This window comes from Pygocentrus nattereri, chromosome 13 (assembly GCF_015220715.1).
Source record: "Pygocentrus nattereri isolate fPygNat1 chromosome 13, fPygNat1.pri, whole genome shotgun sequence".
Classification (NCBI taxonomy): Eukaryota; Metazoa; Chordata; class Actinopteri; order Characiformes; family Serrasalmidae; genus Pygocentrus; species Pygocentrus nattereri.
Genome location: NC_051223.1, coordinates 2872028 through 2890221, shown reverse-complemented (window position 1 = coordinate 2890221; position 18194 = coordinate 2872028). Strand labels below are relative to the sequence as shown.

The window sequence follows — 18194 nt, the reverse complement described above, 5'->3', positions numbered from 1 at the left end:
GGGGCTAATATCTATTTATAATAGAAATTTTTAGATGTCACACAAGTTAAGCTGTTTAGAACTGCCAACACTGTCAGTTGCACTGTGTACTTGGGCTTTTAGATCATTTGAAACTCTAGTTAGCTGTCAAGACACCAGTAAAGCTTTCCAGAATGAAGTGATTTACAAGCTTTATTGGACTTCTTAATGGTTGAAAGTATACTGTACAACAGGTCCTGTAATTTCTTCTACAGTAGTCAAATAACAGTCACCAGATTGTCACAGAAAGTGCCAAAAATAAGAAAAAAGGAGTCGGCTGCTACTCCTTAAGTCTATTACAGAGGCCGCTGCTCCAAATGAGTCACTGAAATAATTTAGGCCTTTCAAAGCATTTTTAAAACTAAATACTGGTGAAAACACACGACTGAATACCGATGAGCATGGACCAAGGTAAAGCAAAAATAAATATACTGTATCCATTACCCCATACTTTACTCGCTCAAGTTATCATTTAAAAATGTCAATATAGCGTTTCAGAATTTTTATTTTTAAAATATAAAAGTAAAAATGTACACGGGTACAGAATAAACTGGATGGGGTAATATTTACACCCTCTGGAATAAATTAGACATGGATTTAACAGTTACAGTCTTCTTTATATGTACAAGACAAGCTTATAGCCAACCTGGGCTATGATATCAAATAAATAAAAACAGCTGCGTGGCCGAAGACACTAACAACTGACGGGGGGGAAAAATTGACCTCTTCAAAGCAAGAAAAGAACAAAAGACGAGAGGTTTCCAACCTTCATGCACAACCGTTCCACTTTACATTAAGTTTAGAAGCAGTCAGATGTTCAGTAACAATACAGCAAAGAACGTACACAAGAAAACAGCTGTGAGTAGGTCTTCAAGGCTCCACAGGTTAGTAGAGGTAGTCAAGAAAACTTCATATTTAAATACAACTTTCTAGTTAAAATGTTATGCACACACATTGGGACTATGTTTAAGTGCGAGTGCGTATTTAGTCTTAGGACATTATTGTGCTACACGCAAAAATAGGGAGAATTATCCCACAAGAAATCATGTTTTTATGCACGAGAAGTATCAGTTCAAATCTAGATAGAGAAAACAGTAAAGTGAAACAGGAGTGGCGTCCTCAAATATAAAAGTCATAAATGCCTCAGATTTGAAAATTCTTAGCTCATAACACAACAAAAGAAATCAAAGAAACTTTTTGCTGGCCTCGGAAATTAAACTGTACCTTAAATTGTAACTTGTACATATTAGGGTTTAGTTATTTATCACATCTTACTGAAATGTGGATCAACTACCCGAACAATAAATAAATAACAGAGCATTCTTTACAGCAGTCTTACCCCTTACTGGACGATACTGTTTAAATCTATGCTTTTAAAAATCACATGTCTAACAACACTAGCAGGTTATAGTGTTTTTGTGGGAGGGGCTACTACTTTTCATGTTTGGGGGGGGGTTAAAAAAATCAGCGAAATAAATATAGAAAAAATTTAAATACATGGTACCAGAGTGAGGTGCAACCAACAAACAAGCAATGTGCAATAATGCTGTCCAATAATGTGTTTCTCGATTACAGTACTGCGGACAGAAATAGGGAAACTGGTGAGTAAAACCACATATGCTGCCAAAAAAGAGGGGAAATGGACATCAGCGGCCAAAACTGACCTGCTTTGAACGCAAACCCAGCGAAACTTTCCATACAACCTCCTTCACTGAACTAATAAATGCAGCATCTCTAGACGGTCCCTAAGAGCTCTGTAGACTCGCCCGTCCAAAAGGTGGCCAAGCTTGGAGAACGCTAAGTGCTAACAGCCTAAATCTGCCCCCCCCCTGCTACTCTGCAGCCAAGAGGTCATTGTGTTCTTTCAGGAAAGCCTGTCTGAGGCTTTATGAGAACATTTTTAGTGCCATTTCTGCAGCGTGTCTGGACTCATTTGTGCAGTTTCCAGTTCCACAGCAAGGGGAAGGTCCAATTGGAGGAAACACCGCTGTCATCAGGATGTCCTTTTATTGACCGCCTCTGAGAGCACAGACGGCCCTCAGCCACCCAGGTCTTCAGTCCCACTGACAACAGAGACCCTTCAGACAGGGAGAGAGAGAAATTTCCATTAAACTCCCTTACTGACCACTTTATGAGCGCCACTTACCTTAATGATCATTACATAGTTATTGCAGACTACACCCCAAAGACAATGCCAGTATACTGGCTATGCCTTTAAAAAGCATGCATGGCTTTTAGAATTACACTTCTCAAAATAAAAGCTCCTAAATGGTTCCTGCACTCAATGTACGGCTCTAGGAATAAACTTCACTTGTACAGAATCATTGCATTATGTAAATTAATTAACCTTCACACTCTCACCCCATTTACAGAAATGATTCTTCTAACCGTCCACTGGAAGATTCTTTTAGGGACCCCAAAAGGGTTATCGTATCCCTCAAAGTTAAAACCAGGAGGCTATAAGTGTTGTGCTTGGGACGATCTTAATCAACCAGGCAGGACATTTATTCAAAATGAAAGTGAAATGAATACAAAAAAGTTCCAAATAAGCCACAATCGGAGTCTCTGGCAACCACACTTTCAAACATTAAGCAACAACTGTAAAACCACGAACGGATATCAGCGCAATCGGTCAGCCACCGTCTACCACATGAATCATTGGTCAATTTCAATATTAGCGTTACAGCTCAGTGTAAATGGATTGCTGCATTTAAGTGTGAAACACTGAGATGAAAAGCAGGAACACGTTTGTTGTTTCTACTGAGGCAACTATCCTGATTGTCTGGGGTAAACACGGTGACCTTGGCATACGAACGCTGGATGGTGTTCTCATGCTATTAATCACACTTCAGTGCAAACACTGACCGGGCAGCATTGTCAGGGCTTGTTAATACTGTTAGTGTCCATCACGCATTAACACCAACACCTACTACCGAACGTCAACATCCAACTCCACATTCAAGGGGCAATATTTAAGATCCCTCCCAACAGCATAAAGAACACTGAACAGAAATATTCACCCTACAACCTTCTCATATGGATTGTTTGAACTGTGATGGGACGATTTTTTATTTTTGGTTGAAACGCCAACAGTATCAGGCAAGGTAGGTAGATTAGATAACCACCTAACACCTACTACAAGGATTAACCTGAGGAAAGAACAATTTTACTATCACCCTAAATCAGTTAATCAAGACATGCTTGGTAAACTTCTTAATTTGGTACTGGAGCTATCGCATCAATCTAGCTTACAATAAAGAAAGCAAATACTCCAACAAACTAGCATCATATCATCAATGATCACACAGGTCTGAAAGTGCTTATGCCACCTAAACACCGTGGGGTAATGGAGCTGGAGACAACAGAGAAGTGCAAAACCTCAAAAGTTTCTGCACAAGTCCTACGGCCAACACAACTGTTGGGTGCTCATTTTCACTCAAACAGTAAAGCCTGAGCGTCCACATGTTCCCAACAGCTGTTCTACACACTCTGGCACTACCTGAGCCTGGATTTATTTAGAAAAATGTGCAGTATTTTTATAGTAGTAGGGATGGACAAAATAGAGACTTAAAGTTGGCTGTTACTGTTTTTAGGTTTTCACTTTTTATAAATAACTGTCAGTGTCTGAAGCCACATAACTGAGTCTATCTGAGATTACTTGACAATGTGGGATGATTTCTACAGTTGTCATCTTGGAGGTGTGTTTGGGGTCGTTTTCATGTTGTGAAAACTGTCATGCGGTGCAGTTTCCGAAAGAAAGACTGGCTGGACAGAAGGACCCACACTGCAAAATCGGAAGCAGCTTACCTAGGACATGTCTGCTGATGTCAGCCGTCCCTTGAGAGAAAAGACATGGTCAAAAAGCCTATAAAATGGGGGCGCTAGTGAGCTGGCAATGGAGTAGGTTGTGCATTTAAAACTACATATTTGGCGCCTTTAGCTCAGCAGAACTTTTCATTTTTTTCGTTTATTTTGATATTAACACACACACGGCCAAGAGTTTGCGTCAATACACGTACACAGGGAGGAGTTAGCTAAGCAGCCTGACATGGCAGACACGAAATCGGAGGACGTGCTTCCACACTCCTCATTTCAGAGCTAAATCTTCTCTCGCTGCTGAATCAGGATGGCGTGACTCTCTGATTTGGATGCCATAAAAGTGACTGGAATAAAAACAGAACAAGGACTGCACACTCAGGTGAGGTGACATCAGAGAACTGGTAGAGAGGAGAACTACCACTCTGTAATGTTTTCCAGGTTTCTCAAACACTAGAGGGCACTCCCGAGCAAGTCCAAAACGAAGGGCTATGATGGAGAATTGGAGCAAAATCATAGTTTATAAATGCTTTGGCGCCTCATGTATATTCATGACGCCAGTGACCTGAACAGCCAATGAGCTGCTCCGCTCACCAGTCAAGCACCACTCACTAGCAGTAATGCCCGCCTTCTGCTGCCCAAAACCTGTTTGCTGTAGAAAAAAGGAAACAGACACGTTTTCTTTGCTTTTTTAGTGAAATACCTCCTTCTACTTTCTAAAATGACAGGAAAGTTCTGGGGAAGTAACTAATTTTTCGTTTTTAGCCGCTGAGCTCCATTTACTCTCGTTCACCGAGGACTCGCTCGTGGGGCCCTTTCCTGTTTAACAGTCCTGTTTTTGATATAATGGAGGGCAAAATAAGTGGGCAGGCTCCTGAGCTGACATCTCTCTGATACACAAGCTTGCCTCTGTTTCAATGCTGCTAAAAGAGAAGCCACACTGAGGTCTTCAGCCAAGGCAACCTGTCTGAAACCACGAGTTACGTGGCTAAACTGCATTACTACCAAGACTGCACTGAGGTTGGCCCTTGCAATTTAGAGGAGCTACAATTTCCATTTTCCCCAGACTATCACATCTAACACTATGACCCACATTACATCAGCTCATATACTTTTATTATACTATCATATACAATTATTTCTTGACACATGGAATATCTGATGTTTGGCCATTTCAAAACCCTACACCAAGAAGCTCTTTGTTTTCACCAGTTCATAAAGCTTTTTCAGACAAGAAACTTCTGTCACACAATAGTAATTTCTGATCAGGCTCCATTTTTGATGACCTTATGTTAACCAACTAAACATGACCATTGCTGGCCCTGTCTGAAAGCGTTACTGCTCTCAAAGGGGGGTTTTGTGCATTTATTATCACATTAAAATCGTTTTTTATTTGTTTAAACAAGCCGATGTCTGATTTTCTCTGGAGTAACAAAAACCCCTGAATACGTAAGGATATATTCCTATGACATCGTCGTCAAGGTAGATTGTCCTTACCCTATGTTCAGTATTATTATTGGACCTCTAACTCTAGGGCTTTACTATACTGGATTAATATCCCCAATGATCAGAGTACTGCCACACTGTAATGAATGGAAAGTGCATCCTGTAGCTATTGTTTAGGAACCTACAGCTCCACAATTTCATGTCATCAAGCCATCATTATCACCTCACTCCAAAGTTACCACTGTCACTAGTTTCTTCTTCTTCTTATTGTCATTGTTATTACATAGTTCTGAATAAACGTACTCAATCACGTACGGTACAGTGGGGCAGTACAGACCACCCATACAAATAGATGTAATTCTGTTTTAATCTACTGAACATGTCTGGTCTCTAGGCTGTATCAGGCATATGTACCTGGCTGGGACTCCATGCACTGCATGCACACAAACACAATGCAGAGCGTGCATTCAGTCGGAGGCCTCGGGCAGAGGTGGCGTGGCGGGCCATACGCCACGCTCGTCCTTACTCTGCGTTGCCTCCAATACCGGGGGGCCATTCACGGTCACGCTGCGGCTGCGGCCCGTCAGCTTCCGCAGCTCACTGGCGAACGACACACCCTTACGTTTATCCTCACGAGCAATCTGGAAAAGTACATATACACTGCCTGTCACACATGTGGAGATAAAATAATTTACAAAGCTAACATTTTATTATAATGAAATAAGAATTAAGATCAGTTAATGTGCGTTCACAGATGTGTATAATAAGTAGTTTAACCAGGGGAACTTGAAACACTGGAGCTGGAACAACTAGTTTTATAATAGTATAATGTTGGCAAAGCTATTAGGAAAAGGAACAGTGAGAAAGTTTCAACAGAGCATAAAGCAACTGCAAAGTGAGCGCACACTAAGCAAACAGAGGAAAGAAGAAGATGCACTAGCATTCCCCAAACCAGATCAAACTATTTGGATCACTTTTAATACTGGAAATGACACATAATAGACTGTAGGTTGTCGCTAATGCGTTTAGAGGGCCTGGGTTTTATCAAAGGTCCAATTTACCTACACATTTACATGGCTAATGCATTTCAGCAAAGAAAGTGTGGAGGAAGAGGATAGTGGTGTTTCTTGGCAGCACTAGCCTTGCGTACCTGCTCTTTGAGTTTGAGGATGAACTTTCCGGTGCCCTTCCACTTGCTCTGGGCCTGGAAAACACACTCGTGGTCCAGCAGCACGCGCTGGCTAGGCTTGGCAGAGGATGCCTTCTTTCCTGCCACCTCACGGCTTACCTCCTCCAACAGGACGTAGTCACTGGCACTGGGATTACTCAGGATGCTTAGAGAGTACTTGGCTTTGCTTAGCGTCTGTAATTAGGCGGGGTATGGAGAGTCATTAAGATTGGGCAGAGGTCGCAGTAATAAAGTAGCAAAATAAAGCAATAAACCCATCAGATCTGTACTTTACAGTGTTTTTTCTCATGGTTAAAGGGGAACGTTTAGATGAATGAAAATCCCTGTAAAATGTTTTATTGCTTATATAAAACATTGACAAAACACAATTCGATAAAAAAAAAAAAAAATACACCAGTGCTTACATTTTTTTTTATTACTAATAATCACAATTAACAATTCATCCACCAACATAACACTCTAATCCCAGAACAGCAAAATGTTTTTTAATAACTTATAATACATTAGTACAGAATTCAATATACGCGTGTGATCATGTGTACATACATTGATATTTAACAGCGGTCATCAGCCAATCAGATTTCAGGACCAGACCTCTCTGTTTTATAAAAACTTGAGATAATGTGGTTTAATTGGATGAAGCGGTCATCATAATACTACAGGGTGGTTTAAATATTCTTTGCAACATAATCATGCGTTCTCCCATGTAAACCTTCTGGTAAACCCTTCTAGCTGTTTAATGAAAATAATGAAGATGTGGTGCATGCACAAATATAAAACATTCAGAGGAATGAATTTCAAGTGTGTGTTTCTATTGTAACTATATGTCAGCTGTAGCTGTTAGAGCAATCCACAAAAACATGTTGTGGTAAGAAGCCATCTGTACAGTCATATGTAGCAGGTTTTGGGACAGGGCAGTCGTGGGCTGGAGGTCAGGGAACTGGCCCTGTGACCGGAAGGTCGCCGCTTCGATCCCCAGTGCTGACAGTCCATGACTGAGGTGTCCTTGAGCAAGACACCTAACCCCCAACTGCTCCCCGGGTGCTCCACCGCTCCGGGCAAATGTGCCCCCTAGTGTGTGTGTATTCACTAGTGTGTATGTGGTGTTTCACTTCACGGATAGAAGGTGGAATTTCTCCGGTTGTGGAATTAATAAAGTATCACTTTCATCTCATCCTTAGAAACGAGAGAATGTGTTCTCACCTGCTGGATGATGTCCTGAGCAGTGCTGTACCGAGGGGCTTTAATGACGGTGTGAGGCTGTTCTGGTGAAACATCGTGCACCTGCACAAAAAACATGTCCTCCTCTCCTCCACTGTTCACCTCCTCTGCTCCCTCCATCACAGTTTTCCTCTCGTTAGGATTCTGTCAATAAAGCAGCTGGTTTAGTTCCATTGCTTCAGTACAGATTTCTGAACGTCACCAAGCCCGACGCCTGGTGGTTACAAACGAAGGGTGTGATGGAAAACGAATTCAGTTAATGTCTAAAATATTAACATTGATTCAAAATTCAAAAGTTCCTAGTGGGACACATGCGGAAAAACTACAGATGCAAATTGGCTTTGAGTGAATATAAATGATTTATTATTTTATATAAGGCTCTTAAACATCAAAGAAACTTCATCTTCAGCAAACGTGCCAATAATTCTGGTTGGCACTGAATGTCAGTAATCAGGCGGTATGATATTTCATCTCAACTACACATGTGAGACGTAACACTGGACCTGAAAAGCTGGAGAAAGGTTATTGTTAAATGGCCTTTTAACAGAATCACTGCTTGGCCTTTTTATTCTGTGTAATAAAACTGCAAAGTTTGAACTCATGGTGAAAAGTCATGGCACCAACTGGTAATGTGATAATGAGTGAGTCTGGGGGGGTGAACTGTAGAACTGTTCCAGAAATCTATAGATTCATATATGCCAATAAATCAGTTTATAAACAACTACACACTGATGCTTGTATTAATATGTACTGGTTAAGGAAAAAGCATCATCACAGGATCCCTAAACAAGACCGACAGCTGTTTACCTCCTCCCTGATTTTTAGATATATTCTGCCCACGTAGCCCTCCTCCGGCTGCCAGCTGTACAGCGTTTTAAGAACCCTCTCGTCGGGTGGTAGGGAGCGCTGCTGAGGTATTTTCTTTGCGTCACATTTCTCCTTCGACAGAGGCATCCTCTCCTCCATTAGGAAGTAGTCTGCAGAGGTGTCTGGAACCAACTAGTGAGGACAACAAAATGGACTGTGTTTACAGGTGGAGGAATTGTGGATATGCGAATGTGAGCAGGGAACTATCTGGCTGGCATCTGTGCGCTGGCATCTGGACTGGAGTGCTTCCTCCAAGCTGACCTGAAGCAGATTCTCAAATCCATAAGGCAGCAGAAATGTTTACAGCTACATACAGATACAGGCACCACAGGCATGACACACATTCACAAGCTGAACCCTCACAGTTCTGACTTGAGCTCTTTAAGCATGCTGGGACTCACCATGTCCAGGAGCTGCTTGGCCGTGGTGTGTTCGCTGATATCGACTACAGCAAACGGCTCTGGGCCTGGTGCTCCGTGCACCGTCATTTTATGTGGTATCGCTGCTCGCCTCTCCTCTGAGCTATACAACTGAAGGAACACAGAAACAACTCGCATATAATGTCCTGAGCCACAAATTACATTAGAACAGGTTAGAACAGGTTATAACAGGTAGGAAAAGTGATATATATTTATAAAAAAAAGGTTCTGCAAAACACAGGATGACTTGAAAGCATAGTATAGTAAAGCATGCTGTACAGATCTTTGGGATTTCCTGTTTATGTTAAGACGCTGAGCTGGAACGGTGGGGAATTTTGGGATGCGTTGCATTCTTAAGCTGTAAAAACATCAAAAATATTCCCAGCATGTTCTGCTAAGTATGCTGCCTGTTTCCTGGACGTGTTCCACAGCAGCGCTTACTTCATCTAAACTCACGCAGAACATCTCTACTTAAACAGCTGAACACAATTTTAGAAATGATGCCTGTAACACAGCATGAAGCAACCGATCCATTACTGAACAATCCAATGTGGTCAATCACTAATCACACTAATCAAGACAAAGTTTAGCCTTGGAGCTAGTGTAATTACAATAATTAATGGAAGTGTAGTAATTAGCACTGTGCAAATACCAGTGGTGGACAGTAACTCAGTAAATGTAATTAGTTTCTGTACTTAAGTAGTTTTTTTTTTTCTGTATCTGTTCTTAAGTTTCTCCGTTCTGGGCGACTTTTTCCTTTCACTCCACTACATTTCAGAGTCTAATATCCGACTTTTTCCTCCTACATTTTGAGAAATCTGTCGTTCCTTTTGGTTTCTGTGTGTATAAAAACGTAACACGTCAAAACAAAAGAAGCGCAAAGCCAGAGCACCAATGATGAACTAACCTAACCTGTAAAAACACCACAATATAGAAATATGTCCACATATGCAGTCGAGACTGACGCGTTTCTTTTTTTCTGAATTCATACAAACACTTTCATTTTATAGTAAATGAGTTTGGGCTGGTTTATGTTTATGAACAGACGCCTACAGATCAACACAGTAAAGGAGCTCATCTGTGATCCTGAGTTTAAAGCCAGTTTTTATTCAACTTAAACTTGGAACTAAGTTGTAAATAAATCTGAAACTGAAACTTTGCTTGTGTGTAAAAAGTGATTTCAGAGCCACTCGGTTCTCCCTGATGGAAACTGTTTACCTTCAGTGTTTTGTGCTTCTGATCATTTTAATAGACGTCAGCGTCACTAATTAATGACGTTCTATTAAAAGACTGGTTTACCAAGAGAGACGCTGGAGGACTTTCACCTGAAATGAGTTCATGAAGCCAGTCTGGTTATAAAAATGATAACAGGACATCAGAGCCAGAATTACTCTTTTAGTACTTTTACTTTATACTTAAGTACATTTGAAGGTAAATACTTTAGTACTTTTACTCAAGTTGAGGTCTAGAGTAAGGACTTCTACTTTTACTGGAGTAAAAGTACTGGATTTTGAGTTATATATTGTTATAGATATTTTTTATAGATAAAATTGTCATACAGTATCTTGATGTGGTTTGAGGCAAGTATGTGATTCGACATGCTAATTGCTCGATAAATTACAAAGCTAATATAGTCCAAAATCATTAGATAGTAAACATTTCAACTAAACTTCAACTACTCCTTTAAACTATTCTCCAGGGTATATTTTGTTTTTTTATTTTTAGTCAGTAACTGCATGAAATGAATGTAAATTTTTATTTTATTCATTTTTTTCAGCTCAGATTAACAGAAAATGTGTTTTATGATCATACACATATTGCTATAAGCTCAAAATCTACTGCTGAAAGCCAAAAATCTTAAACGCTCTTTGTAATATTTTATGAAAATTATTTTTACAGAGCAGATTACTGAAGAGACGCCGTCTGGGATTCAGTTCACAGCTCAGATTTGGGGAAAAATGGATCGACTTTCAGTAGAAAAATCAAAAAATTTCAGCTTCTTTTATTATAAGGGTTTAAAATTACATCACCCATCTATTTCTCTCATATGACACCCAGCTTCTGAATGTAGCTTATGAAACATGAAAGTTATGAAAAATATGATGAAGTGCGTTTTGGAACCACCGGTGGTCCCAAGGAGTTGAAAGGGTTGACCATGGGTGTGTGATTACAGAGTGTGACTATTTAACTGTGAGGGGTCTCTTGAGGGCCTCACCACAGCTGCAGGTCGGGGTCCTCCAACTGGACTCTCCTCGGTCCTGCGGCTAAACAGGAACAGGCTGGACACCTCCAGTGGTTCATTGTGCTGGTTCCTCAGCTGTAGGTGTCTGTAGCCTAAGCAAACATATAACGGAGTTATAGAACGCCAGCCATCATAGACATCATCATGGAGCTTCCACAAACTAACTGAAAATATATAAAAATAAAAACATTACACATAGACAACAACCAATATTTATTGGTCCCTGAGGCCTCAGAGATCTGGGGGTATTCCACAAGGATACCCCCCACAAGGCTGGATTCCTCAAAGAGCCAGATCATTTAAGTCAAAAGTGAAGAATATTGAATAGGAACTTCCTTCACCCCTTTGACTATTGAACAAACTTAAGTTAATGGAGAAATCCTCTAATATATATATATATATATATATATATATATATAAAATGTATATCATCCTATAATATTAAGTAGAGTATGCTCTGATTTTGGGCCAAAATGTTATTCTAAAATTTTTCTAATTAAAAAAATTTAGGAGCACTGTTTTTATTTGCTGTGCACTGCTATGGAAATAGTTCCTCTAATTGTATTTATGGATCCATCAATTCATTCATATCCTTAAACCACCTGATCCAGCTACGGTCATGGTAGCAAAAGGGAAAGAAGGGAAACCCGAAGGACCCTGTCCCCCCACAATATTCTGGGGTATCTCGAGCTGCTCCCAGGCCAACATATATATAAATATAATCCCTCCAGCAGGCTCTAGGACAACCTCAGGGTCTTGTCCCAGTTGGCTGTGCCTGGTAAACCAGGCAGCATCCTAACCAGATGCTTGAACCACCTTAATTGGCTCCTCTCAATGTGGAGAAACAGCTGGATGACTGAGCTCCCCACCCTATCAAGCAGAGTGTAGAGCGCCACCCTGCAAAGAAAGCTCATTTCCACCGCTTGTATTCGCTATCTCATTCTTTCGGACATCACCCATTACACCCTCATGACCACAGGTGAGGGTGGGGATGTAGACTTACCAGAAAACAGGGAGCTATGCCTTATGGCTCAGCTCCCTCTTCACCACTACAGTCCAGAATAGTGACCGCATTACTGCTGCCGCCTTGACACAAAGCCATAAATGAACAGGGACTAGTATGAGTGGAATTGTGCTCTGACCAGGTTTGAGGGCTTTGAGGGGCAGGATCCTCTGAGCTGTGATCTGGGAGCTGTTGTTCTCCACCACTGCCAACCGCAGGAAGGCCATGTCCTCGAAGTGCACATGAAAGGAGAAGTGTTCATTCCACATGGGGTTGAGTGTGTTGCGGTGGATGGGTTTGGTTCGAAAGTGGCAGGTGTCAACCGGCAGGCCTAAAACGTCCACCTCCACACATGTGCTCCCAATGCTGTTCCCTGGACATACGTTCTGACCTGACACTACCTGCAAGAAAGTAATACAGGAGCAATGCTATTATACGTACTTAGCATGGTGAATAAATGCAGCAATCAGTGAAATAAAGGCATGCCAGTGTTATCCTTCAGATGACAAGAAAAAAAATCATATTTATTTTGACAACAGTTGATATGTATTATTATATGTGCAACAGTAAATCCAATTAAACAGCAATGATTCTGCTCTTTTTAATAAAACATGCAGTAGGTCAGTATTTTTATTTATTTATTTTATGCTAAATTATCTGAAATTCTGTGATTGTCTTCATACTTCTGCCTCAGTCCCACATTAATCGGGCATTGCATAATTTAAATAACTTTAATTTGGCGTGATTCCACCCAATGACCACTGGGACCGCACCAGCGTATGAACTGGGGTGTCATCTAATTAAATTTATCTAGAGAACTTGACTTGCCTCTATCTAACTTGCATTCAGACCATTTTAGAGTTACTAATTTTCAGTCAACAATACGAAGGCTTAAGTTCTTATTCACCAGCTTCCTGTCTGAGTTTTCCTGTTCCACCTTAAATGGTGCAGCAGCAATGGTAACACCTGATACACTATTTAAGGTGGACTGGGAATATCTGAACAAGAAGCTTGACTTCAGCTGCAAAACCTAAGTTTAGCCGGCTAACGAACAGAATATCTAAGGGGTAGCTAGACACCTTGATATTGGCGCAGACTGGAAATCGGTTAATATTAACGCGGCCTCACTTGTACGAACTTGAAGAGGGAGATTCTGAACAATGACCTTGCCCTGAACCTGAAAATCACAGCTTAGTAGTGCTTTTTTATCAGCCAGCTAATTTAAGGTTCTGCATTTCAACTATAATATCAACACAAAGCTGAAGTCAGCTTCAACTCGCAAGCTTCTTGTTCGTATTTCCTCGTTCCACCTTAAAGAGTTCAGCAGTTACATTCTGCCTGTCCCGCTCATCCAAGCGGTGACATGAGATGCACAGGCTGTCAATCAGTCCGCTGGGGTCCGTGCCCGCTCAGCAGAAAGGTAGAAGGCAACAGAGAAAAAAGGAAATACAAATCGACTGTGTAAAAAAACAAAAACAAAAAAAAAAACAAAAAAAACCAAACAATAATTGAATAATTGAAAATTATTATAACACTGTTTTTTTTTTTTTAGATAAAAAAAACATTTGCAGGGTCTTTAAGCACTGACTATGCCCAGTTATTTTGCATCTTCGATCTATTTCTCCTCTACTCAGCATTTTTTTCCACTATGACAGACCTGTGATGTTTTCTGCCACCAGTACCAAATAAGGATGAATAAACAAACAAACAAACAAACAAACAAACTCTAGCAGCAAATGACTGAGGCTGGTGCCATTACGGCTTGGTAAAAACCTTAAAGCATGGAAACTTCTGAAGAAATACAGTGAAACCGAGGCTATGACTAACACTGTCTGTCTGCATTACAACAATTACTGCTGCTTAACGTTTAAATATTACTGGTTGTGCAGATTATGGCCACTAGTTATGCTTTACACATTAAACACAATCATCTGAGCCATTAATCTTGTGTGTAATTTATACTGTGTATTAAGGGTGTTCGGACACACACACTGGCCCTTTGGGCTTAAGGGGTTTTAATCAGTTTATTCAATTATTTTTAAAAAACATAAAGAATAATAATGACAAGTCTTCCTGTGGCACATAAACGAAGAGTCTCCACTCTGAGTGACCTCTATTGCCGCCCTTGAAGTGTGTCTGTGGTGTGTTCTTACAGTGAGCGTGTATTGAGTGGGGGTCATGTGCTCCAGCTCTCGGTCCAGTGGGCTGAACTGCTGATAGAGCGGACAAGAGCGGTCCCACAACACAGGGGGCTTCAGAACGAAGCCACAGCGACCGTTTGCCTCGAACAGAGCGGAGTTCAGCTGCATGGGCAGGTCTGCACCACAAAACACAAACACACTTTTAAAGATCCCCCATTTACAAACCACCAGCATGGGAAACGCGGTTCCGCCAATCCTCCAATCGCATACCTTTAAACATGTGACCACAGTTAAAAGATTCTCCAGTGCTTTTTTTTAAGGTAACACTGGGCCTCATTCACCAATGCCTTCCTAAATTCTTTCACAAGTTTGTTCTCGAGAAAGGTCCTAAGAAAAAGTCTACGTCAGGTTCATGACGTGTTCTTAAACCACAGAATCATTTGTGTAGATTCTGTTCTTACACACCCCAAATAAGAAAATATTGGTGAACGTCAAAATCTTCGTAAAATGTGTATAAGTAGGTTTAAAAAAAAGAAATCTTGAAATCAGTTGGTGAATGAGGCCCATTGGTTCCACCTGTGAATACTAATTCTTGGGTATCTTAAAAAATTATTGTAAATAAAAAAATAAAAATAAAATCTAATCCACACATTTTCCCCCTCTCCCAATAAAGCAGGGGGATGACCAAAACATGTTTGGTGCCAGGACAAGTCTGCTTCTTTAGTTTTGCTTAGTTTGGCAATGCAGCCATCAGGTAGCCAACAAACTTCTCAAACAGCACTGATTTTAGTCTCAAACAGACTCGCTAACGTGGCTTTCTTAAAATATTTTAAGAAGTACGCTGAACGAAAACAGTAGTAAGAGCTATCTTGAAACCCGAATTTTGTCTTTTTGTCTGGCTATTTTTTATTGGTATCACTGTGTCGTCCAGTGTCAGAAACCACAAAAGCAGGCGAGTTTGAGGTACTTAACAACTCAGTACGGTCTGAGGCAAGTGCGCCACGTACCTGTCTACTAGGTTAGTCTTGTATCTGCAGCGCAAAACTAAAGAACCAAAGTTCAGATATCAAACATTTCTGGATGACTCACAATGTGTGTTAAATGAAAAATTGTAAGCAATCACTTTAAAAGATTCTTCATTGACAAATATCTCTGTTATTGTACGTTAACACATCACTCTGCATTCATCCCAGTTGCACCTGGTCCCTGTGATTTAATCATGTGCAATATAAAATTACAAAGCAAAAAGCCTGATTTCGTCATGTAGAGGGTCCGTCTACCATTTGATTTCTATTTAAAAAAACAACACTAGAAAACTAGAAAATGGCTCAATTCTTGTTTATGGTTCTGTTATTGCCCAGGGAAAAAAAATAAATCAAGATTTTATAGTTTCACAAATATAAATGGAACCAGTGGGTCGTATATACATACATTCATACATACATACATACATACATACATACATACATACACACCTATATATAATAAATATTACATTTAGATAAATAAAATATGACTCCATTTGTTGGTGAAACTATAAAATAAAGCTGCTTTTTGATTTTTCCCACTGACAATAACAGAAACAAAAACAAGAATCGAGCCATTTTCCTGTTCTGCAACGCCGGTTTTGGAAATGAAAATCGAATGGCTAAAGATACACAGACTGTGGATGCTGCTCACCATCAGTTTGGTAATTAAGGGCAACAAGCTGGATGCCATGCAGCCAGAACGTAAGGGGGTTGGGGTTGGATGAGTCGATGCGGGTGGCGGCTGGGTAGGTGCGCAGCAGCTGGCCTGCTGTGTGCTGGATCAGCTTGGAGGAGTAGCGCCGGCACAGGCGCTTGGCAGCATTCTCGTTCACTGAGGAGATGTGGTAGCACTTGGGTGTGCGGATGATGGCGCTGAGAGAGGGTGCCGGGGCAGAGGAACACAAGGCTTGCTCCTCCAAATTCACCCTCACACCCTCCACACCAGCTGCAGGGAAACAGAACAAATACAGCGCTGTGAGGAAGGCAGCTCAGCAGGCCGAGGTACAGTGTCAGTCAAACGTTTGACCGTTTGCTCTTCGATAATCCTCAGGACATTCTATGACCATAGGTGTTATTTAACAGCTCTGATATCTTCAATATTATTCTATAATAAAAAAACCCTTCTATAAGAACGCCTGTCCTGACTTTTGACTGGTACTATTAGAGTTCGGCCTGAGATCAGTTACAGAAGACGGTGAGGCTACAATTTCAGAAAAGCTCTTGAAAATGAAACTAAATGAACTTTAAAACTACAAATGAACACAGGAGCTGTGTCACACCTAAAATTTGGCAAATGAATATATACAGGATTATAACTAGGCTAGAGTGACTTTCCAACTAGCGCCGCCCTTAAAAGGCATACAACTCCAGGCAAGTGCTACAGCTTTTGCCACGCTGCTGGTCCGGAGACTGATTCTCCGGGGGTGGAAATCAGTGAAACCCCCCTCATTCAAACAATGGGTCAGAGAAGTACTTGCAATGATTCCTCTGGAGAAGATGAGATATAATCGAAGCGGAAGCCATAATAAACTTATCAAAACCTGGGCTCCTCTTGTAGAATTTACTGATAGCATATCCCTCGTCTGATACGCTCTGCTGTGATTTTTTGATGCATATGTCTGTACGAGATTCAGGGATGCATAAAGTCGGGTAGGGTGTCAGTAATTTGGTGTAGTCTTTGGTCCAGAATGATCCAGGTCTGAAACAGTGGGCACTTATGTGTGTAGGTCCCCTCTACTATATTTTATTCTATTATATTTATGTAGGTATTATTTATTTGTTTACTTCTTTATTTCTTTTTCTTTCTTTTCTTGGTGGCTAACTATGTATATGTACAGATGTGCATATGTAACTGTATTATACATAGATATAGATGATACACATTATGTATATTTACACGCATTTACATTTTATATACACCTTTATGTTCATATACATGTATGGCCTGGGGGGGGGGGGGGGGGGGGGGGCTAAAAAGGGATTGTTTATTTTTATCTTGTCTGTCAAACGAAAATCTATAAATCTATAGATCTAAAGTGCTTTAAAAAAATAATTAAATAAATAAAAAGGCATATGACAACCAGAAATATCCCAGAGGTTCAAAGAATATTCCAGGTATTTTTCAGCATAATCACTACCTGCTATGTCTGTAGCATATAGACGATGGACAATGGACTTTGATGCCTTTGCTAAAAAAGGTTTAGGAAAACCCTTTGGCAGGTTTACTGTCCTTTTCTAAGTACAAAGATATAAGCAATGATTGTAACTGATGATATGATTCAGGAGCTAGAGATGAGGTTGAGGAATGCTGGGGTATTCCTTTAAAATCATCGATCATAATACTACAGAGAGGAAGGCCTACCATTAGCAGGGGAGATATGCTAGCACTAAACGGATCAAGAGATCAGCTCCCCTAACGTCTTCCTACTGTAGTCTCTCAAGCGCAAGCACATGGAGTCAGAATGTTAAAATTCCTGCATGTGGTTTTGCTTATGCCTACAGGCAATGGCTGGAAACATGCAGCGCAGAGGAGGTATTTTTATGTGCTTTCGAGGGAAGATTTTAAAAAGAGTGGAAAAGTTAAACAGACTTTTCCCATGGGTGCTCTAAGTGGGTGTTCTGTTTCCTGTGTGATCCAGGGCGGCCGTACCTTTCCCTGGGCCACGGACCAACGTCACTGGCTCCCCGGGGTTTCCACGCACAGGAGCAGCGCCAAAGATGGACTTCCGACTCTTTCGGTCCTTTCCCCTTCCAGAGCCCGGCAGTGAGAGGGTGGAGAGGCCTGGTTTCCACAACCCATACAT

General features: G+C 40.8%; 1 protein-coding gene across 3 annotated transcripts in view; it reads right to left on the bottom strand.

The window, feature by feature from the left end:
- Window positions 1-153: 153 nt before the first annotated feature.
- Window positions 154-18194, bottom strand: part of plce1 (phospholipase C, epsilon 1) — a 117629-nt gene continuing 99588 nt past the window's right edge. For all 3 annotated transcript variants that reach the window (XM_017704474.2, XM_017704475.2, XM_037544064.1), the window contains 11 exons: window positions 18041-18172; window positions 16043-16336; window positions 14375-14538; window positions 12361-12622; window positions 11192-11310; window positions 8959-9087; window positions 8498-8689; window positions 7673-7834; window positions 6431-6643; window positions 5695-5921; window positions 154-2096 (listed from right to left, as the gene is read on the bottom strand). In XM_017704474.2, the coding sequence (XP_017559963.2) occupies window positions 5748-5921; window positions 6431-6643; window positions 7673-7834; window positions 8498-8689; window positions 8959-9087; window positions 11192-11310; window positions 12361-12622; window positions 14375-14538; window positions 16043-16336; window positions 18041-18172 (1841 nt within the window). In that variant the 3' untranslated portion in view covers window positions 154-2096; window positions 5695-5747. The remainder of the gene's footprint in view (window positions 2097-5694; window positions 5922-6430; window positions 6644-7672; window positions 7835-8497; window positions 8690-8958; window positions 9088-11191; window positions 11311-12360; window positions 12623-14374; window positions 14539-16042; window positions 16337-18040; window positions 18173-18194) is intronic.